This window comes from Martes martes, assembly GCF_963455335.1.
Source record: "Martes martes genome assembly, chromosome: 7".
NCBI classification, from domain to species: Eukaryota; Metazoa; Chordata; class Mammalia; order Carnivora; family Mustelidae; genus Martes; species Martes martes.
The window spans coordinates 130,122,987-130,147,761 of record NC_137894.1 but is presented as its reverse complement, the minus strand read 5'-3'; the positions used below and the strand labels follow the sequence as shown (position 1 = coordinate 130,147,761).

The 24,775-nt window shown below is 52.7% G+C and overlaps 1 protein-coding gene across 1 annotated transcript in view; it reads right to left on the bottom strand.

Moving 5' to 3' along the window:
* LTBP2 (latent transforming growth factor beta binding protein 2) overlaps positions 1-24,775 on the bottom strand; it is a gene marked incomplete at its 5' end in the record, with an annotated part of 100,177 nt that overhangs the window by 56,517 nt on the left and 18,885 nt on the right. Inside the window, one exon of the mRNA XM_080808133.1 lies at positions 20,984-21,233. Within this exon, the coding sequence (XP_080664259.1) occupies positions 20,984-21,233 (250 nt within the window). The remainder of the gene's footprint in view (positions 1-20,983; positions 21,234-24,775) is intronic.

Sequence of the window (24,775 nt, the reverse complement as noted above, 5' to 3'; positions counted from 1 at the left end):
TTAGAGCTACTGTCTATTGAGGACGGAGTCAGATACTTTATTTATCTTTTATTTTTAAAGATTTTATTTATTTGAGAGAAAGAGAGAGTGAATGAGTGAGAGAGCACATGAGCAGGGAGGGGGAGGAGCAGAGGGAGAGGGAGAAGTAGATCCCCCACTGAGGAGGGAACCCCATGCGGGCTTGATCCCAGGACCCTGGGATCATGACCTAAGTCAAAGGCAGATGCCTAACTGACTGAGCCACCCAGGCGCCCCAAGCCAGATGTTTTAAATGCATCATCTTAACCACATTATTTTATTAAATAGTGCAAGTAAGTTGCAGAATTACATGGACAGTATTCTTCCAGGTTTGTGTCTAAAGAGAAACTTCTCTTTCCCCCTATACATATTTATATAGACACAGGAAAGATCTGGAAGGATCTGTAAACAGTGGCTGCCCCTGTTTCTACATTTTTGGAATTTTTTTCAGTAAAACATTTTTACAGTAAACACGTGTCATTTCATAATAAAAATAAATCTCTATTTTTCCACAGCAGCTCCATTTTATAGGTAAGGAAAGTGAGGTTCAGGAAAAGCATGGTAAATGTGTACAAATAACTTGGACCCAAAATGGACCATGACGGCTAACAGAGCTACAGGAATTCAGATGTCAGAAAGACCACGGCATTTGAGCTGGGGCTTAAGAGAGGGGTAGGATTTTCATAGTCCAAAATGGACATTCCAGCTAAGAAAATATTACAAGACAACCCCTGGAAGGGGGAAGCAAGGGCCTTTTTCACAGGAAAATAAATACAAATGTTTCCTAAGCACATGAAAATATGCTCATTCTTTTTTTTTTTTTAAAGATTTTATTTATTTACTTATTTTAGAGAGCGAGAGAGAGCAAAAGAGAGTGTGAGCAGGGGGAGGAGCAAAGGGGGAGGAGAGGGAGGGAGAAAGAATGTCAAGCAGGCTCCCTGCTGATCACCGAGCCTGAAGCCAGGCTTGATCTCAGGACCCTGAGATCATGACCTGAGTAGAAACCAAGAATGAGGTGCCAAACTGACTGAGCCACCCAGGCGCCCTGAAGATACGCTCATTCTGAGATGTGCACACGAAAACTACCCTGGAGATAGTGTTTTTAATCCATTAGATTAGCAAAAATTCAAAAGTTTAATAACAGACTAATCTGGCGAGATTGTGCTGAAACAGGCACTCTCAAACGTGGCTGCAGGTACCTGAACTGATACAGCCCTTAGGAGAGCAATTTGGCAATGTCTCTCCCCGCTGGGTGCATCCATGCTTTGCCCTGGCAGTTCTAGCTCCAAGATGTTGCTGCAAACAAAGCTGTCGTGTCGGCAACTGTGGCCACCAGGCCCCGCGGTCCCCTTTGCAGCTGGTGCGCTTCCCACCAGCATTCATTCGGCATTCAGGCATTCATTCCAGTCTTGCTCTAGGGGACTGAGGGCAAACCCTGACAAGCCCCGCCCACCACCAATGAGTGCCCCAGACAAGACCTTCGCAAGCCTGGCCTCTTGCATGGGGTGGGGGTGGGGGGGACAATTCTGCAAGCTCCATCCCCAGTCAGGCCTTGGCTTGATTTCTTTGGAACCAATCCTTGCTAAGCTCTTTCCACTTTCCCATTCTGCTTCCCTTCCTTGTCAATCCCCCAATAAATCACACACCGGAAGCCTTGTCCCAGCTCCACCTCTAGGGGAGACTGACCTAAAACACTTGGGAATGTCCAAAATGATGGATGAACAAGATTATTCATAGCAACACTATTCTGTAGTAGCAAAATATTTTGCAAGGAATAGAAACAAGATAAATGTCCTCCAGTAGGAGATTGGTTAAACAAACTAGGATATATCCACAGGATGGAGTCATACGCCCTTGAAACCGAGAGAAGCGGCTTCTTTACATCTACAGAAAAGCTCTCCAAGACATACTGAAAAGTGGAAAAACAGCTCAGATCTGCTCCACCAACCGTTTTTATACGGACGGTGAACTAACAGTTTAAAAAAATATATATTGAAAGGTTTGAAAAAAGTCAAGAGAAGAATATACTTCATGACATGGTAAAGTGATATGAAATTCAAGTTTAAGTTTCCACAAAGAAAGTTGAGTTGGGACAGAGCCACGCTCATTGACTGTGGTTGCTTTTGCTCTAAATGGCAGAGCTGAGAGGTTGTAGAACGGTATGTCATTCAAAGCCTGAAATATTTACTATCTGGCTTTTTATGGAGAAGTTTGATGACTCCTGGTGTGGAGTACATAAACTTTGGTGTAAACGTAGAGAAAATAAGCACATGTGTTGCATTTATTTGCATCTTTATAAAGCAACCTAGGAAGGCTACCTTGGAAATTAATAACAGCGGTTACCTATCTACGTGGGGGCCAGGGAGTGGGAAGAGGGCAGATGGGGAATAAATTCATGCCACAATTTAATGAATGCTCGCTCTGAGCTAGCCTCCATGCCAGTAATACGCACTGCCCACAACATCTCATGTAGGTTTCTGGTAACTCTAAGAGTTACTCATTATTCCATTTCCTAGCCAAGAAATCAAGAGTAGCAAGTTTCTATCCCTTCCTGAAGGTTATACGACTCCCAAGGGCAGAAGCCAGGTTACCAAACCAGGTTACGTTCATCCTAGAGCTACCCCACCATTTGTTATTGCTGTGTCACCACTTTACAGATGAGAACACTGAGATATTTGGGGGGACTGAAGAAGAACAGGCTCCAGGCCATAGGGTGGACAGCATGCCATATCAGAGAGGTGTCTGGGCTGTACTGAATGGGTGAGAAGAGTCTCTGAGAAGCCCACCTTTTGCACTCATTCAAGAAGAACTTACTCAGTGCCTGCCACATTCCAGGCACCGTGGTCCAAGGATGGCAAAGACCCTCTGCCCCTCTCTGCTCCAGTGGGGCCTGAGCAAAGGGTCCAGCCTCCCAGCAAAGATGTGGGGGTACAGGGGGAACTGCATACCAGCCTTGAGTTGCTCATGGTCTTCAAGCAGATGTAGGACATGATGAACTAGGCCTTTTCAAATGGTTATTACTCGGGTGAATGATGACCCAGGAGGAGACAAACCAGAGAGGGGCAGGCTGGAGGCCAGCTGGAAGGCTTTGGCTGTGATCTAGGCTAGCAGGGACCAAGGATGGGACCAAGAAGAAAGTCCGGATTCAGGGGATGGTTAGGTCATGGGATATTCCCAGTTGTGGCTACACCGGTGGGTGGAGGGAGCTCCAGGGGCCACGATCTCAAGTGGGAGACCCAAGAACTGGCTCAGTTTTGGACACGAGAGTTGAGGCAGCACTCAGGGGAGACACAGGGCACATTCGGGAGCGCGGTAAGGACAGAGGTCACGGAGTTAGGAGGGAGGGAATGACAGCACTCAGGGCAAGCAGGCAGAACAAACCGGGCCTCAGAGCTCCCTGCTGGACTGAGGCACTGACTGCTAACACTTCCCAATTTCAGGAGCACAAATGTGTTCATGAATGGACTGGTCTCCATTCTAAGTTTTGTTCCCATAAATTCGTCCCAGCCTTTGGCACCTGCTCCCCCTTGTCTGCTAGCACAGGATAAAACGAACGAACAAGCAGTTGATGCATATGAACGGAAAATGCGGCAGTGGCCCCTCTCACTTCCCTTGACAGCGTGTTCTTCTCACGGCTACGGGCGTGTGCCTATAGCTGGCTTTTATTTTGAACACACAGACGATCGTCATAGTTTCTGCTAATAAAGCCATTCTCAGCTCTAATCATGGGATTAATTACATTGATGGCATTGCTTATGACTTCCAGGCACCCTGACCACTACACACTTGGAGAAACAGAGGACTGGAGAGAGGGAGGAGGGGTCTGGGGAGCACTGACGCCTGAGGGCCGACAGAGGAAGAGGCTGTAAAGGCATCAGAGAGGGAGCAGCCAGACAGGTGGGAGGGGAACAGGGAGAGAGCACGGACAGCCAGGAGGGCCTTCCCAGAATGCCATCTCTGCTTCTGGCCCTCCTGTGACTGCAGGCCCCCCTGATGGCAGGTGCCCAGGCTCTAGCACCCCCAGGTGGCCCAGGCTCCCCTGAGGATCTGGATGCTGGCAAGGCAAGGGAAGCCCTCAAAGAGCTCTCTTTCTGCTCCTTCTCTCCTCAGGACCAGGCCAATGTCAGCCAGCCCTTGTGCCAGACCCTCAGGGACCCAATTTATTGTTGCCAGACCTCCTGCTCCGGGCCCTGCCACAAACCTGCCCAGCCTCAGCCGAGGGCAAGGAAACACCGGGCCAGGGTGGATCAGGAGGAGGGGACCCCGTGGCCACGGGTAGGAGCCAGGAGCCCACTGATCTAGGCGATGCACAGCTCGGGGGCTGAGCAGGTGAGATGCAGGCTGGCTAAGACTTAGCAGCTATCGCTCTCCAGTGTCTGGGTACCAGACGTGCCAGGCTGGGGGGCTCTCTGATGACACTGCAAGGAGGGGAGGGCTTGAGCAATAAAGATGGATATGTATTGAACGCTCATTCTTTACTGTGTATTTTAAGAATTTTTTACAGATTTTTATGTGTGAGAGAGAGAATGAGCAGTGGGGAGGGGCAGAGGGAGAGGGAGAAGCAGACACCCTGCTGAGCAAGGAACCCGATGGGGGACTCGATCCCAGAACCCTGGGATCCTGACCTGAGCCAAAGGCAGATGCTTAACCGACTGAGCCACCCAAGCACCCTGTGCTGTGAATTCATTGTTACATTTGCCTTATGTTATCTAATCTTCATAACCACCTTAGGGGCTAGGTATTATTTTTAGCCTCATGTTTCAGAAAAGGAAATTGAGGCACAGAGAAGTTAAGGAACTCGTCCAAGACCATTCATCTAGAGTCACTCTGTCCAACAGAACTTTCCGTGGGGATGGAAATGCTGTATGGTCTGCACTATTCCGTATGTAACTACCAGCCACTGGTGGCTTCTGAACACGTGGAAATGTGTCTAGTGAGGCTGAGTTTTACATTAAATCAAATTTAAATAGCCCCATATGGTTGGTGCAGTATAAAAAATGGAGGGGTCAGCACTAGAACCCCAAAAGTCTATCTTGGCCTGTGACTATGTGGATAGAGTTCCCCTGGCTAGCCTCACTGTGCTCTCTGTCCCTTGAAGGCTTCGCTCCTACCCCAGGCAGTAGGGTCCCCCGACAGTCCTCACCGGGATCAGCACCATCCTACACCCTGCTCTCCCGCCCCCAGACTGCAGCACCTGTCTTCAGATGTGAGGAGAGGTGTGGCCGGAAAGAGACTGGGTTTGCAGAGGACCGACCGAGGACCATGCCACAGGGGAGCTGCTCTCTGCACAGTGTGAGGAGAGACGTTTAGAGAGCCAGAGCTGACCAGCGACAGGGTGACCCCTGAAGACGCAGGTACTTTGTGTGCCTGGATAGTGGAGCTGTGCTCCTGAGTGCCAGAGAGGAAGCCGGGGGGCCTCTGGGCTCACAGCAAGCTCAGCGGGGAGGTTCCGGGGGAACCCAGCCCTGCCCCCCACTGTCTGGCACTCTGATTCAGCGTCATCGGCACCGGTGCCCTCCTGACATGTCTGAGAGCTGGCTGTATCGAGACCTCTTCTGTCGCTCACCCTGCTCTGCCCACCCTGCTGTGCCCAACCCCTGGGACCCCAGGGGTCAGCCGGCGTCCCCAACCCAGCCCCACCTCAGCCACCTGAGAGTCCCATCCTCCTGCTCCGAGGTCTGTGTCTAGTTCCTTCTGTGCCCACACCCTGGTCTGAGAGAGCTGGAGATCTGGGACATAGACCCCAGGGGATGCCTCTGCCAGGCGGGGGCAGGGGGTGGGAAAGGGGCAGAATCCTGGTGGGGAGGGGTCTGTCCTCCCCAGTCTCTGCCTGCTCTGCTCTCCCAGCTGGCTCAGGAGGAAACACAGCTTCCGGTTTCCTTGCAGGTTGGCGGGCGTCGTGCATGTCCGAGGGAATGTCTGTGAGGCACAAGCCTGGCCTGGGGCCAGACCCCCGCCTCCAGACTCCCGCCTCCAGACCCCTGCCTCTAGACCCCCGCCTCTAGAGAAGTAGTAGTTGCTGCCTCAGTCTCCCAAGGGCCCAGACAGCCTGCTAGGCCTCCTCACTTTCCTCCACCCTCTGGATCCCTCATGACCTCATGTTGACAAACCATTTTCCACTGAGCAGCCTGCCTTGTAGGCTGTCAGGCTGCCAAACCCTGCCCCTTGAGACTCTGCATTGCCTTTTTTTCTCTCCTGGCTGGGCACCGGAGCTGGGCAGGGGAGCCAGAGTGGGCTACCCAGGGCCCTGGAAATGCCCCCTCTTTTCTACCTAGCTTGCCCAAGTGTTAAACTGCTGGGGTCATCACCCTTCCCCTCCCAGCAGAGGAAAGGGCCCCTCCAAGAGCTTCTCTGTCTACCTTTGGGCCCAGCAGACCGCTCAAAGGGTACAGCTCAGCCAGGAACACAGATTCCCCCCAGAGAGGAAGGCAAGGGATCAAGTCTTGTATTATCTTTATATTCTTCCTAGAGTCGTCACAGTGCTGGGCACACAGCTACTGTCCCCAGATAGTTATCACCGTGAACCTTCAACTGCTCAGCGGCCTCTTCGGGCCCTCTGTCCTCACAGGAGCTATCTCTCCAGGCCTGGCTGGGCCCCGTCCCACAGCACCTGGGGCCAGCAGGCAGTCAGAAACCTTTGACTCCAACCTCCCCTACGAAGACTTATCAGTTCCTGGGGAAGCTCGATGTCATGAATTCATCATTCACCTACTTCCAAGGTACATGTATGAGCATTTTATGAGGTGCATAGTTCCACATGGGCACTGTAGCAAAGACATCATGCTCCTTCCAAACACGGAGGCAGAGGGTGGGGAAGGGCCTGCCCTTGGTGCCTTCGTGTGAACTAGAAAAGGGCCCCTCTAGGTGTCCAGTTTGCACAAGCAGTCCCATTTCTTTCATGGTGCCAAAGCTGGCTGAGAACATAGGCTAGAATTTAGCTGCATTTGTAACCTGACCAACATCTTTGTACTGGGCACAACACATACACCCGTATCCAGCAGCCCTGGGACGAGACCCTGAACGTGGGTGATTCATGACCATCCAAGAGCAGAAAGGCAGCAGGTACCAGGAGTCTCATAGCTGGAGGCATAGGGAAGGCTTTCTAGTGGTTGTGTGATACGAGCTGGAGAAAGGGGTCAGGAGGGCAGAGTCCACCCAAGGCAGAGAGAACCCTGAGCTTATGGGGAAACATTCCTGCATGCGCTGCTGTTGTTCAAGGAGAAGCCTTGTCTGGTTAAAGATAAAACAGAAGGGGCCAAAGATGACAGAAAATAAGAGCAAATAGCTCTAGAGTGCTTGTAACATCCAGGCCTGGTTCTCAGCACTTTCCGTACATTAACCAATTTAACCATCTTTAAAATTAGGAAGTCGATATTATTATTATTATTCCCATTTTACTGATGAGGCACAGAGAAGCTAGGTAACTAGTCTAAGGTCACACAGCAATGACTAACAGAGCTGGGAATCAAACACAGCCTATAGATATTCTGGTTTCAGAGCCTGTGCTCTAAACCTCTACATTATCACCACAGCTTGAGAACTGTGTCTTGGGACCGAGCCACAGAGCCAAGAGTCCCTGCATTACCCTGCGTATCTCATGTGCAAAGCCCATCTCACCCTTTCTGCTCTTCCCGGAGCTGCTACAGAGGGTCATGAGCAACTGCTCCGGGAGATTAGAGGAGGAGGAGGGCCTGGAGGTGATGCAGGGAAAGGAAAGAGCTTTAGGCTGAGGGGATTGAGCTAGGACCACCTCCCACAGCCAGGAAGAGCCTGGGGGATGGGCATTTCTCCACCATCAAATTGGCATGATACTCCCACCTCCGGAACCCCTGAGTTCCCAGCTCATGGCCTGTGGGGCCGCTTTGTGCTCCATAACACACCCCCATGCACAGAGCGTAGCAGGCTTGCCTCATCAGACAGCAGACACAGGCCTGTGATGTCAGATGAGTTTATCCCACTTTTGGACCTGCCCAGAGAGACCCACTGTGTGTGTGCTGGGGGAGCTAGGTCAAGGATAGACTCCTCAGGCGCAGGCCAAAGTCCCGGCAGCCTGCAGCCAGCCTGCTCTTCCAGGGGCTAAAATTGACTCCGGGACCATAAACAAAAGGTTTCTATGAGAAGAAGGAGCCCAACCTGAGGAGTCTTCATCAGACGTCTACTAGGCATTTTATTTTTAAAAAATTGTTTGCTAAACTCTGTATGTTTGATACCTAACCTGATTAGCACAACAACCTTAGGATGTAGGTATGACCAACCTCCCATTTTAGAGAAGAGAAAACTGAAGCACAGAGAGGTTATCACTCTGGCCAGAATCAGCACCAGCAGGGGGACTCTCAAGGCCTGAGCTCCCCCTGCCTTTGATGGATGGTGCTGCTCACCCTTGCCCAGAACAAGAAACCTCACTAGGACCAGAAGCACCTTCATGTGGTCTGGGCAACCTCTCAGAGTTTCTAGGTATTGCTGCTGCTTTTCTGATGTAAACAAAAGACCCAGGTAACCCAGAGTCCAGGGACAAATGAGAGTGGCTGCCATTCATAGAATGTTGCCAGATGCATTTGGAAATATTAGTAAATTCTCCTGACAATTCTATAAGGAAGTGATGGACATCCCCATCTTACAGATGAGAACATTGAGGCCTGTCGGGTTCAATTACTTGCTCGTGGCAGGCGTAGTTGTTGAATCTCAGGGCTGAGATTCAGACCCTGACTTATCTAACTGTTAAGACATCAATAGTTCCACAATCCCTCCCTCACACACCACTGCCTGCTCTAGGGGCTCTGACCTTGACCCCCCAAAAGAAAGAAATGTGCAATGAATGGTTCTCCAAAGGCACGGGCTGTCTGAGGTCCCCCTGCGGGACTGGATTCCCTTGAGAGGCAAGCCCCACCGTGCTCCAGCTACACACACGGGTGGACATGTCAGGCAGTAGCCCGGGGCTGAGGCTCAGCAAGCCTTGAAACAGACATGCGGTAGCTCTGGAGGGTTTGATCTGAAATCTTCATTTTGCAAGGAATGGGGATTTTTCTTTTCAAAAAGCACTGGACTTCCTTGAATTTTAGACCTTTCACAAATATTTTTTTAGGAGAAAAAAAAAAAGAACAAAAACCCCCCACAAAATGCCTGTTGCAGCTACTCACTTCCACAATGAATCATGGACACAAAACCACAGCTATGTGGCTAACAAAGCAACTATGTGTTTTCACATTTTGTCAGTGGAAATCATCTAGCGATCTTCACGATGTCATCTGCAGACAGACGGACGGGCGCACACAACCCGCTGGGTCCTAAGCAGCCTATCTCACATGCTTATCAGATGACTTTGCATTTAATTCACCTTTCATTTCTAATCTTTTTCTGGGAAATTATCCGGCAAGGCTTAAACCTTCCTTTTTATCCCTCCCCAGAGGGGTGTGTGTGTGTGTGTGTGTGTGTGTGCATACTCGCATGTGTGTGCATGGGCATGTGTGTGCACCCACACTCACACATGTACACCCCAGTGATCAGGAGAGGAGTGCTGAGACACTGACTCAGCCAGCTCCACAAATGGAAACGAGTATACATTTGAGCCCCTTTTTTCTAGTGTTATCACAGTGCCACTTCACTTTGGTAAAGCAATTTTCACCTGGAAGCTTACAGCGCCTTTTTTGACAGCGGCAAATTCATCACCTGATGGCAGATTTAAAGGTCGTGTAACTGGAGAAACTACCGGACCCATAAATCAGAAACTTCCTCTGTGTCCCGGACAAGGGGTGAACCCTGATATGTGTATATATTTTAAAACCTTGAGCTCAAAAGGAGAATTCAAAAAGCCTGAAAAAAATCTCCATTATAATTTCTTAGACATGTTCTTTCCTACAGCTTTCCCACCCATGCCGTGTGCGCACGCGCGTGTACACACACACACACACACACACACACACACTACCCGGAGGGTGACATTCACTGTGTAGCCGCAGTTCTGTACAAAGCAACCGGATGGGACAAACCATCCCTCGGGGCATCTGAAAAAGAGCACTGAGTCTTTCCAGTCCCTTCTTGCTTCATCCCTCCCTAACCTTTTCCTTTCAAACAAAAATCCTAGAGGACTTTGGTCAGTTCAATGCTATGAGTCCAGCCACAAGCCTGAAATGTTTGTTGTTGCTATTTTTTAAGCTGGATGCTGGGAACTGCATACATTATATTTTAATGATCCCAACAAGCCGCCTTTGTTCCCCACACAGGGCGGTGGAGAAGCTACTCCAGGCTCTTGCCGGGCTTCTGTAGTTTTCTGCAAAGACCCTAGATGCCTTGCCTGTGGCTCCCTCACCAGGCTTGCTGCTCTGCACTGGCCTGAGATCACCCGCTCTACAGGCTGGTTAGCAAAAGGGCTGCTGGCAAGGGTTCTGGAGTCTTGAGGAGAGCTGGGCTGGAATGGCCCTTCCCGGCAGTGCCACTGTGAGGACTCAATGGGCTAGAGATCTCCCACTTGCTCCTTTAGACCTTTCTCCGCCCCACTCTGGGCCCTGGGGGCTCCTTGGCCCTCTGCCTTCCAGTCCTGTTCAGCCCATGTGGGAGCCCAGCAAGAGGGCAGGAGAGGGAGTAGAGGTATCGATCCTCCCAACTCCCTCCTGACAGGCACAGTGCGAGGGTGGGGGGTTGTCAGCCGCACGATCCTCCAACAGAGGCCACCTCCCTGTCATGGCTCCCTCCTGTGCTTGTAGCTGCTCGGATTCCAGTAACCACTGGCAGCCTGCCCCCTCTGACCCCATCCGAGCCTTTGCAAATAGACCCTTTCTCAAACCCTTCCTGTGGCGCGTGCCGTCTGTTTCCTCCTGGAACTCTGATTAATCCAGATAAGAAAGAGTCTCCTCTCTTGAGGACTGAGCCCTCAGCCATGTGACTCAGCACTTTTTCTACTTCTTTTATTTTATTCTCAACACAACCCTGTGCGGCCAGTGTTAGCATCACCCTTTTATACCGAGACTCGGGGAGGAGAAGAGACACACAGCATCACGCGGCTATGAGCCACAGAACCAGACGAAACAGAGGCCAAGCTCGGCACTGCCACATCACATGGTCCCCGTACTTAGGTGGTGCCTGTTGAGTGCTCTCCCGGGGGGCCCGTTGACTCAGTAAAGTTCCATCAACGGTAGGTTAAAATAACAACCATACCACACGCAAAAAAAATTTTAAAAATTTAAAAAAATAATAAAACCCAGTCCTAAATTCTACTCTAGCATAACTTTATCCCAACCCCAGCCACAGCCCTAGGGTTAAAATCTCACTGCCATACCACACTAAAGTTATCCTCTCTTCTTTCCCTCACCACAGCCCTCTTGTGAAACAGAGTATCACCCCAACCACAACCCCAGTCCCACCCACTCCTAACCCAACATTCACCACCATAACCACAATTCTAGGCAGCCCCCTCAGGGCAGGACTAGGGTCAGGGCAGCGGTGAGCACTGGGAGGTCTCCCGGACCCCTCTGCTCCTGGGTGATTGTCCCCATCCTGTCCGCAGGTACAGTCCTGCCACCTCAGTCCAATCAGACTCAACGTGATTGGCTGGAAGACATTTGTGTAATGTCACTGTGCCGGTGACTTCGGTGTGGGGAGGGCCAGGGAAGGAAGGGGGGGGTAGGGATTCTAGGGCGCAGCGTTGATGGTGGTGAGGAAGAGGGAGGACAGGAAACTCTGTAGCTTTCTCTGTCATTGTGCTGCGGGCTGTTCGGAGGGGAACAGCTCACATATCAGAGACCTGTCAAGGGCCAGGCCCAGGGCCGGGCTGGGAGGGAGGCTGGGTGGGAGCCCCTTCTGTAATCGTGCCCAGGGAGGTTCTGAGAATCTTCAGCTCTGGAAGAATCCTGGAAAAAGGGTCATACAGCCCTCATCAGAGATGTCGGGGTTGCCTCAGGCCAGATGGTCACCTTCAAGCTTAACTAGGAGAGAAGGGAGGCAAGAGAAAGTGTGCAAGAAGCAGACACCATTTCCCTGGACCCTGCCCACTGGTCCTCCGTGGGGAGTAGGAGGGGTGTTAGAAGGTGCTAGGCTCCCTTCTTCCCTGAGCACTCAGAGGCCTGAGCTTGGCAACTTCACCAATCCAGTGGTGTCCACACTGGGCTGAATGCCTTTTCTTCTTGATCTCTGGCAGGACCACTAGGCCTGGAGGTAAAGCATAGCCAGAACGCATGCCTCAGGTCACACTCATAGCCCAGAGCCTGTGTCTTTTCGTTATTCATACACAGCCAGCCAAGACCCTGCCCAGGCCCTGAGCTCTGTGGGTCTCAGGTACATATGTGGGTTGAGGAGGTGCATATTAATGCTCTACAAAGCCCAGAACCCCACCCCCCACCCAACACCATTACCATTTCAGAGAACTCTAGAAGGGACCTCAGCAGCCACACACAGCTACAAAGGACAACTCTGAAGCAACATGCTTTGTGGGGCACATAGAAAACCTCTCCCTCCTGAGAAGAAGCCAGGTCCAGGGTCACTATATACAGCTGCACAGGCTGTGCACTGCACAATTCTTGGGGTACCTATCAGAGAGACTGTGATGCAATGGCTATCTCCTATTGTATCCAGTGACTGAGAAGTCCAGCACAGAATTACCCATCTCTCTCCTCTCCCTGGCGGGAATGGAGAGCTTCGGATCTAGCCATTTCCTCCAAGCAGTCTTCTGGGCACTGCTGAGGGACCCTCCGTAAGCCTTCACGGGGCCCATCTACACTGGCAGAACCCCCCAAGAGCAGCAGGGAGAGGGGCGTGGGCAGTAAAGGAAGTGTTTGGCTGAGATGCAGATTTTTTCTACTCTCCTCAAAAAGCAGCAGCCGGGCTTCTGGGATTTCAGATTTGGGAAAATAAAACCCTCTCCATTTGTTCTGGCTGGAGGCCCACAAGTGAGCATCTCCCTCTGACTACTCCCCACCAAGCTCTCTCTCTTCCAGACCCACAAACCCCGGAGAGGGGCTCAGGCCCAAGAGACAGAAGAAACTGGGACGGGAACCCCCCTCACCCCTTCACAGCTGCCACAGTCCTGTACCAGACTCCTGGCACCCCTCAGGGTCTGCTAAGTCTGGCTCTGCCCCATTTCAGCCGCTGTTAGAGGAAAAGCATTGCCCTAGGCCCACCCTGGCTCCAGAGCCCCCACGCCCAGGAGTACAGAGTGGGCAGATACCCACCCGCTGGGAGGACTGGAAGTTCCCCTTCCTGATGAATGTCATGCTGGGGGATGGGCTGAGTGTCAGCTCAGAAGGAAATGACCCAAGACCATCTTTCTTTGCGCTAGGCAGCCACAGGGGATACACTACGATAAGGATTGTCATTCAGTAGATATTTCTTTATTGAGTGCTTACTGTATACGAGGCACTGTTCTAAGGTATTGGGATATGTCAGTGAACAAAGCAAGATCCCTGTCCTTGAGAAGCTCACATTGTAGCTGGGGGGAAAACAGACGATAAACACTAAACATGACAAAGAAGTTAGTTATATGTATGTTAGAAAATATAAAGTAAAAAGTACTGTGAAAATAAAAAGTGAAAAAGATGAGAGGGATTCTAAAGTTGGGGGGTTACAATATTAAGTAATAGAGAGATAGGAGACATCTCCCTCCCGGGAAGGAACCAGGTCTAAGATCACCACATACAGCTGCACAGGCTGTGCCCTGCACAACTGTTGGGATGCCCATTGTAGACGCTAAGATCTGCACCGTGAAGTACATCCCCTGGTTTGTGTCCAGTGGTTAAGTTCAACCCTAAGGCTAAAACCTTTAAAAGGTGGTCAGAGAGGGCCTCAGTAGGGAGCTTCTCCTGAAAGTAACCCACATACAAATAGGAGGCATAAGCAAATACTCCAGCTCAACGTCAAGACTGCTAACTAACAGTACGAACCAGCACTTGCAATAAACATTACAGTTCACAAAGCCGTCTTCTGCCCACAATGTTTTTGTTAATCCTCACAACATGCCAGTGAGGAAAAAACTCTCTTTCCTATTTTATAGATAGAGACATGAAGTCTTGGTGAAGTTCAGCGGCTAGCCCAAAGCCACAAAGCTACTTAGTGTCCCAGCTTGGAAGCAAAATTGGGTCTCCTGATTCTTTCAAAATAGTGTATTCAAGGTCTTAAGGGTTGGGGAACTCCAAAAAAAACCCCAGGGGGCAAGCTTGGGGCTCAGAGTTACAAAAACAAATCAGAAAAAAAATAAGGCTTAAAAGAAAAGAAAAGGGAAGGGAAGGAAAGAAGGCACTCTGTCCCCAGAGATCTCAAAAGCTTGACTCAGCCTGGACTGTAGTCGCCCTGGCAGGGAGGCGCCACTGCATGGCCCCCATGGAAGACGCAGGCTGCTAACCCCACTGCAACCTTGCCAAGGAGGACGCAAGGCCAGATTGTCAGGGATGGCGAAGGTCTGTCCCCATGAAGGCAATGTGTGTCCTTGTCACAACCTTGGAAATGGGTAAAAGGGGGTAAAAGGGGAGTAAGCACACATCACCCTCTGGATAGAAAATGGCCTGGTTCTGAGACCATTAACTCGAGCTCAGAGAAAATCAGGTCTCTGATTTACAAATATGGAGATTGAGGCCCTGGGAGGCAAAGGAGTTTTCCAAAGCCTTCTAGCACGCATGAGTCGGGCCCTCATCATGTCCCAGGGGAACTGGAGAAAGGTCTTGGGTCCAAGGGGCCTTAATGCAGAGGAGGGAGGACAAACAGAGGGCCATGTCACCCAAGGGAGCCAGCAGAGGGCGGGCGTGTGGCAGACACACAGAGCTGAGGAGGGAAGTGGCGGGGGGGGGGAGCTGAAGCAGGATCCAGGTGCTGAGGACCCCGGCAAGCCATCGGTCAGGATCTCCCATGTTCCCAGAATACACCCATAACCCCACTGCCAACCTTTGTCCTGCCTCAGTTTCCCCACCTGTAATTCCAGGCGGTGGGGTGGAGAAAAACCCATCCTGGCAAATGGGGTACCTCGCTCTGATTTGTCGTAGGCACGGGAGATAGAAAGGTAGGGTCAGAGATTTCGCATTTATTGGACCTCCTGTGTGCCAGACGCCCCTCTGATCCCCTCCACATACGTTATTTCAGTGAATTCTCTCAACCACCCTATGAGGGGGCATCCGTTTTCCCATTTCAGAACCCAAGAAACTGAACTGCAGTGAGGCAAAGGGAGTGGCCTGACTAGGTTGTGAGGCACCAGGGTTTCAGTTCTGCCTGGCTCGCAGACCCAGCGCTCTCCCCTGAGACGCACACTGGCTGCTCCTTTCTGGTTCTGGGTCATCGATCTCCTCTTTGCCATTCTGCTAGGCAGCAGGCGCTGCCCTGGCCCCCAGGAGGGGAGCCTGGGTCTCCCCGCACCGTGGCTCCTGGCTCAGTGATCTGCTTGGGAAGTCGCCCCACTCCTCAAGCCTGGCAGAGATCACCCCTCGGGAGCTGAGACCTTGGACCCACCAGAGGAGGCCCAGGCAACCTGTGGGCTCACTCGCAGCAACCGCAGGTTAAAGGTCACAGGTCAGGAAGGGCAAAGAAGGATGAGGTAGAGAGGTCAGGGCTGAACAAGTCTGGGGTCCTGCCCTGAGGCGCGAGTCCCATGACCACCACACACAGCCAGTGTGGCCTGGCGCACCCCACTGAGGCTGGACCTTCAGTTTGACACAGGGCCGCATCTCAGGCCAGCCTGGGGGACTGGGGACAAGCCCCCTCACCTCTCTGAGCTTCGTCCACAGAAGGGGAATGCTGGGAACTGTGGCCCTGAACTGTGAGAGGTCAATGAGATAACGGGGTGGAGAGCCGGGCCTGTCGCTCAGCGCACGTTCACCCAACTCCATTCAGGGCCTGTTGTGTTCAAGTGCAGGAAATGCAGCAGCAAGAAAGCAGAGAAAAAACCCTGTCCTGGGGCGTCTGGGAGGGTCAGTCAGTTGAGCGGCTGCCTTCAGCTCAGGTCATGGTCCCAGGGTCCTGCGATGGAGCCAGGCAGCGGGCTCTCTGCTCAGCGGGGAGTCTGCTTCTTCCTCTGTGTGGGTTCTTTCTCTCTCTCTCTCAAATAAACAAATAAAATCTTTGAAAAAAAACAAAAACAAAAAACCCCTGTGCTCCTGGACCTGACCTTTCACTGGGGTAAGAAAAACAATAAATCAAATAAATAAATAAAACACAGAAGATGCTAGTGCAATGGAGAAAAATTACTGGGGTGGGGTAGGGAGTGTTTGGGACTGTGCAGTTTTAAATCAAATGAACAAAGTCATCCGTGCCCCCCCACCCCCGCCCAGGAAGAAAAGACCTGAAGGGGGAGGAAGTGAGCCATGTGAGCATCTAGAAACAGTGTTTAATGTGGGTCGTATTGTATCTCCTCCCAAAATGTGTTGAAGTCCTAACTCTTGACCTATAATTTGGGGCCTTATTTGGATATGGGGTCTGTGCAGATGTAATCAGTTAGGTTTAGATGAGATTATACTGGATTAAGGTGGACCCTGAATTCGCACACGCACGTGTGCCCACATACACCCACAGCAGGCCATGCGACAGAGGAGGTAAAGATTCATGTGATGCAGCTACAACACAAAGGACACCAAGGATTGATGGGAGCCATCAGATGCTAGGAGAGAAGCATGAAACCGATTCTCTCCCAGAAGGAACACCCTGATCGACACCTTGATTTTGGACTTCCACCCAACTGTGAGAGGGTACATTTCTGTTGTTTCAAGCCACCCAGTTTGTGGTCGTTTGATATGGCCATCTTAGGAATTACTAACACAGTATTCTAAGGAAGGGGGTAGCAAGAGCAAAGGCCCTGAGGCAGGAGCATCTCTGGTATATTTGAGGAAAAACCAGCTGGTCAGCGTGGTAGAAGCAGAGTGAATGGGGGGATTGAGTGGTGAAAGCTGACCTCAGAGATGTCAGAAAGGTTTGGGGGCCAGATCGTGGAGGGCTGCCCTGTGGCAAGCCCCTGACAAGGGGAGCTGTTACACTTCAGATGGGGGGGGTCCCAGTTGGGATAGGTTGCAGTGGGTGGGTTTGGTTCGCCCCCATGATCTTTGTTTACTGGAGTTGCACCTTTGAATGTGTTACATTAAATGGCAAAAGGAATGACATAATACTGTACGTTAACTACACTGGGATTAAAATTAAAAAAATAAATGGTAAAGGGCAACGGTGAAGCAGGTGGAATTAAGGTTGCCAATCAGCTGGCAAGAGAGGGAGAATGTCCTGGAATACCCAGGGGGGCCCAGGGTCATTACGTAGGCCCTCAAAAGTGGAAGAAGAGGGCAGAAGAGTCAGTGAGAGATTCAGCCAAAGAAGGGAGCAGAGAGGCTGAAAACATGAAGAGTTCACGTGCCATTGCTGGCCTGGAAGACAGGAAGGGCCATAAGCCAAAGAATAGAGAGGTGGCTTCTAGAGACTAGGAACAGCCTTCAAGTGACAGACAGCAAGAAACAGAGAACTGCTGTGTCACCTCCCCTTGGCCCCCTCTCCCACAGGGCTGGTAGGATTGGTCCTGGCGGAACGAGCCGGCCAGCCAAGCCCACTACTGGGGCCAAGGGGGCATCTGCTAGTAGCGGCTCCCCTGAGGCTGGCTGGGCGGGCTCTGACAGCTCCCCAGAGCGGGTTCACACACACACACAGCCACCCCGGGTTTTGTCTGCTCTTTGCCACCCAGGACCCTCTAGCAAGAAGCACCAGCCTGCTGATGGCCAAAATATATTGAGGACTAACCCCTGTCAGGCACCGTATTGTGTGCTCTACTCACATGGTCTCATGTCATCCCTTCTGCACTCCTATCAGGTGGGGACGATTGACTCAGAGACGTCTGGAAACGTGCCTAGTGTCACACAGCTGGTGAGCAGTAAATCCAGAATCGGACCCCCAGGATGATCTGAATCCAAAGCCCAGGCCAGACCCTCACTCCTCAAGGTGTGGTCCACGAACCGGCGGCCTCAACCCCGAGACCACGATAGAGCTGCTGTCCCCCCCGCCCCCCTGCAGAATCAGCAGCAAGTTCCCGGGCAATGCTCATGCCAGGGGTAGTTTGAGAAGCCCTGAGGTAAAGCAGGTTTCCATCGCTGGCCACCCCCAGCTTGTTGTAACCACCCCACCCTCAACCTCTTAAGGCCTGTCCCCAGCTGCTGCCTCTGGCTCCCCAGGTGGGACAGGTCCTCTGGCCAGCCTTGGGGAAGAAGCCTGGACCTGGGTCTCAGGAGGAGTGTCCAGGCCCCTCCTGCAGACAGCCCAGGCCACAGTGGGACAATGTCAACCCTTGTCTGCCTCTCCTCAGGGTGTGCTGCTGTGGCTAACTAAGACTCTCCTGGCCCCTCCCTTTCGACTTCCTTCTGGAACGAAAGTCTCTTGGCCTCTGTTCTGTGCTCTCCTGAAGGGGGTCTCTGGCCATCACCAATCCTTACAGTGTCTCCCCTCCCTAAATATTTTGGTGCCCCCCCCCCGCCCAGCTTCTAGAATGCCCCCTGCTTCACGTCCCTCCCTCTATCTGGGCCCGTACGAGCTGCCATCGGGAAAGAGGCCAACGGTTGCTTGGGGAACACAGCCAAGCTCACAGGAAACGTCTGACACCACCAGGCAAGCGGGATTTGGCCTCTCAAAGCAAAACACAGCTGGGCCGACCGTGGGCCACTCGGACTTTCCCAGATTTCATGGCACTGAGGTCCCAGGGCAGAGACAGACTGGACGGGCCTGGAGGCAGCGGTGCATTCCCGACGTCACAGTAGCGCCTGGCCAGGGAGCCTGTGAGGCTGGAAGAGGATGTCCCTGCTGTGGGCCACCGACCTCCCTGTGGGCTCTCACCCTCCACTGCCTCCTGCAGGCAGGTGAATCCTTTGCCCCGGATTGGAGGGCTCACGTGGCTCCTTTTGCTCTCTGTCTCCTCGCCCCAGCATGGGGCCTCATCCATTCATTCACTTAACTTCGGTAAACTGAGCACCTGCAGTGAGCCAAGCCTGGCGTCAGGTACTGAGGCCGCCTGCATGAAAGAGCAGGACGCAGTCCCTACTCTCCAGGAACTCGTGCTACACCGTGGCCACAAACAGACCACCCGGAGGGAGAGTGGGGGGTGCTCTGCTAGGGGAAGCACAGAGCCCCCCTCTTCCTGCACTCAGAAAAGCAAGGGGCTGGTGCCCTTCGTTCCGGGTACAGGGTGAGGGCTCACGGAGGGTCCGTGGTAGGCGGGCCCTTTCTTCGGTTACTCTTCAGTTTGGACCCAGTGAGGCAAATGCAGGTGGAGCCTTCTGCATAAGCTAAGCCTGTGGGAGGAGCTTTGGGGAGATCCAAAGAGCGAGAAGCGGGGTCTCCACCTTCCAAGGCCCGGCCACACAGTCTGATTACAGACGCAGGGCACAGATGCACAGGGTATGCGTTGCAGGGGGTCAGAGAGCTGGGCAGAAGTGATCAGTGGGACTTTTTGAAGAAAATGGTACTGGGTCTTGGAGTAGGAGGAGTGGGATGGGCTGGGCAGGTGGGCTAGGGGACCCTAAACAGTTCTGACTCAAGGGTGCAAGGGACAGAATGACCTGCCAGGCAACCATCCCCCATATTCACTTGTGTGCACACACAGGAGTTCCATGCATTATAAAAGGAATGAATCCTACAAGCCAGAAGACAGCTTGCATGGGAACGCCAGGCTGGAAGGACTGTGCTCCCATCCTGCCCTGGGCTGATCCCAGAGCTGGTACCTCTGGCGTTCTTCCAGGTGCCTTCACACCACGCCCACCCACCTTGGGCCAACAGCTGGGACCAATCATCACAGGGCTCAGGCCCTGCCCACCTGCTCACAGCCAATCCCAGGCCATCCACCCCGGCCCTGTGTTGTCTATCTGGCCCTTGGCTCCGCCCCCCGCTCTGCCCCAGCATTCCAAGGTCTTGGCAGAAGGGTTTGGTTCTTCTGGTTTTGATTTGGATCTCCCTAGCCCTCAATCAGTGTTCATCCTTCTGTTCTTTGTGCTTCTGGCTACCCTTGCGAACTAACTGCTTGGGTGCTTGAGGCTCTGGGACTCTACCTTACTGGGACCCGCGTCGCTCCCTGCTTTGGAGCTGCAGGATGGTCTCAAGCTCCTTTCCCTTCTCTCCTGAGCTTTCCCACTGGGGCCCTGACCTTGAGGCCAGCCTCCTCTCCCTGGTTCTCCCGGCCTCCCAGAGAACAAGTCCTTTTTCCCCTTAGTTCAGCAAGACAAGGTTGCAACATTTCAGAAAGAACATCTTAAGTAGGAAGCGAATGGAAAAACTCGCCTGAAAAACCAAAAAGAAAACACAGCCTCTAGAAATGGACCAGTTTACAAAGTTCAGATTTCCTGTCCAGAGCGAGAAAAAGTCTAGCCAGGTTGGCTGGCAAGCAGGCCAGGGAATCCGGCCCACGAATGTTTCCCTTGCCCACATTTTATTCTACATCCTCCCCCCACACGCTCCTGCTGGTCCCTTCAAGGAGAGAAGTTACTGCTGGGCAGCGAGTGAACCGAAGGGCTTCTTTGGGCAGAGGGGGCCTTCCTGCATGGACCACAGGCAGAGGAAGAGGGGGACGAGGAAAACATTTAGAAGGAGTTTACCATGCGCCCGTCCCTATTCTAAGCACTTTCTTTATATTAATTGACTTAATCCTTACAACAGTTCCATGCTTATGGGGACCATCGTTGTCCCCACCTTGCTGTGAGGAATCAGAGAGGGCAATAACTTGCCCAAGGCCACCCAGCCAGGAAGCGGCCATGACAGGATTAGAAACAAGAGTGTGCGGGCTTTATGCCATCCTCAGCTTTCTCCCAGGACCTGGAGGGTAGAGACTCCACCCCAGCCTGGCAAAGCCTGTGCCAACTCCAACACTCACCTCCCTGCTCACTGCACCTCTGTTCGGGGCAGGGAAAGGGAAGGAGAGCAGAGAGGAGGAAGGATAATTCTGGTCTTTGCCACCAAGGTCTTCACCGAGGGGTCCTAAGGAAGAAGCCCCGCTCTGGAGGGACTGTGCCCCTGGACCCGAGGTCCCACTGAGGAGGGGACTTACCTGGCCAGCGGCACCTGGGATGCCAGTGACCGCGTTCTGGGGGTCGTGGTGCTTTCTCTGGCCGCGCTGCTCCTGCGCAGGTTGGGGGATCCCTCGGCTGAGCGTCGGGGTGCTGGCCTTGAGTTCTGGGGGTCGAATTCCTCCTCAGGAATGACCTCCTCGCAGCGGGCTCCGCGGAAGCCAGAGCGGCAGACGCAGAGCTGGGGCCGGCTGCAGGATCCCCGGTTCTGGCAAGGCGGCTGGCACACAGCTGGGGAGACAGGGAGAGGGATGAGGGCCGGGGCCGCGGTAGGGGGGCCTGATGCTGTCCTGTCAGGAGGGCCACCTCCTCCTCCACTCCGACAGGAAACCCCACTCTGGCCTCAGAAAGCTCCCTGGGTTGATCTGCTGCCCCTCCCCCCGCAGGTCCCCAGGGTGGGGCTACCCTGTCATCAGGTATTGAGGGACCAAAGGTGTGGAGCACTCCCGGCAGGTCACCTGACTTGGCATGCTCGTGCTCACTTTTAGTTGTCAGCCTCTCTCCTCTCAGAGAGAAAGTTCCAGAGGGCAGATGGTTTGTTTTCTTCCCTCCTGTCACCCCAGAACTTGGAATAGAGACTCACACAGAGTAGACCGTCAATAAAGAATGAATGAATGAATGAGTTTTTTTCATGGGAAAGGGCTTAACACTGGCCTGAGAGTTGGGCTGGGGCGGGGGCGGTGGGGAAGCTTAGCAGTTGAGGTTTTTCTGTCTTCCCTGAGCTGCATGATCTGGGTCTCACTGAGCTCCGATTTTCTCATGAATCACTTGAGGGGCAGGCTGAGGAGGCTGGGGTACCCTAAGGGTCTCTCAAAAGTCATCTTCAGCACCAACAGTCTCTCCTCTTCTTCCTCTCTGGAGAGCATCTGCTCTCAAGCTCCCACCGTCCTGAACAAGTGGTGGAACCCCGACCGGGAGCAGGAGGAACTCTGCCCCCCAGGTGCTGGGATCAGCCTGGGGTCAGACTGGGGCTGGCACTGGGCCCCTCCCTCCAAACTGGTGCTGTGTCGCAGCCACGCCTTTTCACTGCCCTTCCTCAGCTTGCAAAATCTGGGCCCCCTCCAGTGACCAGCAGCCATGGGAGAGAGAGCCCCGTGCAGAGAAACACATGGGTGCAGGGCCTTGTCCCAACCCTCCCAGGACCTCCTCTGGGGCGAGGAAGAACCCAGGAGAGCATGGTCAGGCTCATGCTGGACCCTCTAAATCTGAAGTCCCCTACATCTGTCACTCATTCATTCAACAAATATTTGCTGAGCCCCTACTGTGTACTAGGCTCTGGGCACGAAGTCTTGCCCTCATTGAGCTTGCCGTCCAGTAGGCAGACCAACGGGAAATCAGAAGAGCATGAGGTTGCTTTGGGGCAGTATCTCAGGCTGTGGAGACAGACACGGTGATGCAGTGGCCCCGCGCCTGATGATGTTAGATGGGGAAGACAGGACAGCCTTCTCTGAAGAGGGGGGTCTAACTGGTACAGAGGAGGTGGGTGCGTGAAAGTCTGGGCAGAGCCTTCCAGGCAGAGACATAAGCATCTGCAAAGCTCAGGGGGCTGGAGGGCATGTGGTAGGTTCGAGGAGGTGCCAGAGGTCCAGGGAGGCTGGGGTCTGCTGATAGCGGGGAGCACGCAAGGTCAGGGAAACAGGCAGGTGATGCAGACCCTTGGGGGCCTCCGTTATTGTAAGTGCATTTGTCAAATCCCACATGATCCCCTGAGCCTGGGATCGCCTGAGCTGTGCTCTCCTCTCTGACATCAGGCCCGGAGTCCAAACCATGGCCGGTCTGAAGGAATCTCTCCAAAATTCCTCTTGGCCCATGCCACCTCCCCCTCGGAGATGCTCACTGGCTCCCAGGGGCCTCAAGTCCATAGACTAGCACTGAACACCTTCCCTGGTGTTCAGTGTTCAATAAACCCTCTAGCCAGACTGGCCTGTGGGTACAGTCACTCTTCTCTCTGCCTTGGTGGGCACTGTGTTCCTTCCTTGGGACTTTTCCCATTCCCGTCCATTTACCTACATCCTACTGTTCCTTCAAGGCCTCCTCCCCATCCCTGATGACGGCCTCTAGACAGTGCGCCCTCCTCTGAGCAATAAGGACCCGCGCTCCCTCTGCACACCCCACATCAGGCACACCCCGAGGGCTGCAGTCAGCGTGATGGGTTCTGCACATACATGGCTCAATTCCCCAGCTACTGTGATCAAGCCTGGTGACTGCCCCTTACACCTCTGTGCATCCTTAGCTCCCAGGGGACACGTGACCATGACACCAGGATCCTTATTTTCATTAGGGCAGCCACTCTCTACGGTGTGCTTACGCTTCGCAGGCAGTGTACTTCACATGTACTATCTCATTTAAACCTAACGACAATCTTTTGTGGCTGGTGTGGTTGGGATGCTCATTCTATAAATAATGCCTCAAGCTTGGAGAGGTTAAAAGCTTGCCTGAGGCGTGTTTGACTGCAAAGGCCAAGTTCTTTCCTGCCCACAGCCTCCCAGCCGGGCTGGTATGGTCCTTCATCCCTATAATTTCTGAATCTTGACCCAGAGCCAATGATGAAACAAAGGGATCTGTTGGCTTCCAGTCGGCCACCAAATGCCCCTTTGCAGGTGGGATAGATGTCAGGACCCCATCCCTCTCCGAAGCCCACACCGGAAATCTTAGATGGTAATGGAACATGTTCACTGGCTCATGCACTCATTCAGTGGACATTCATAGAGCACTCACTAGGTGTGAGGCCTGTGGGAGAGAGGGCCCCTCTCATTTTTTTTTTAAAGATTTTATTTATTTATTTTAGAGGAAGAGAGTGAGAGTGGGTGCGAGTGGGGGCAGAGTAAGAGGGGAAGGAGATTCCCAAGCAAATTCCATGCTGAGCACGGAGCCGAACTTAGGGCTAGACATCACAATTCTTAGATCATGACTTGAGCCCAAAATCAAGAGCAGGTCGCCAAACCAACTGAATCATCCAGGTCCCCGAGAGGGCCCCTCTCTTAAGAAGTGTACTGTCTGGGGGCACCTGGATGGCTCAGTGGGTTAAAGCCTCTGCCTTCAGCTCAGGTCATGATCCCAGGGTCCTGGGATCGAGCCCCACATCAGGCTCTTTGCTCCGTGGCGAGCCTGCTTCCTCCTCTCTCTCTGCCTGCCTCTCTGCCTACTTGTGATCTCTGTCTGTCAAATGGATAAATAAAATCTTTAAAAAAAAGAAAAAAGTGTACTGTTGGGGCCCCTGGGTGGCTCAGATGGTTAAGTGTCTGCCTGCAGCTCAGGTCGTGATCCCAGGGTCCTGGGATCAAGCCCTACATCGGGCTCCCTGCTCACCAGAAGGTCTGCTTTCCCCTCTGCCTCTCTCCCCTGCTCATGCTCTCTCTCTCTCTCAAATGAATAAATGAAATCTTAATAAAAAAAAAAAGAAGTGTACTGTCTCAGGGTGCCTGGGTGTCTCAGTCAATTAAGGGCCTGCCTTCCACTCAGGTCATGGTCCCAGGGTGCTGGGTACAAGCCTGGAGTTGGGCTCCCTGCTCAGTTGTGGGGGGGGGGGTGTCTGATTCTCCCTCTGCCCCTCTCCCTACTCATGCTCTCTCACTTTCTCTCTCTCTAATAAATAAAATCTTAAAAAAAAAAAAAAAGAAGTGTACTGTCTCACATGGAAGAAGGGACAGTCATGGAAGGCTTCCTAGAGGAGGTGATGCTGATCAGAGACACAAAGTATGAGTTCATTGGGCATCATGTCAATCAAGAGCAATCTGCCTACTCAGGGGAGAGCAGGGGAAATACCAGGTCTC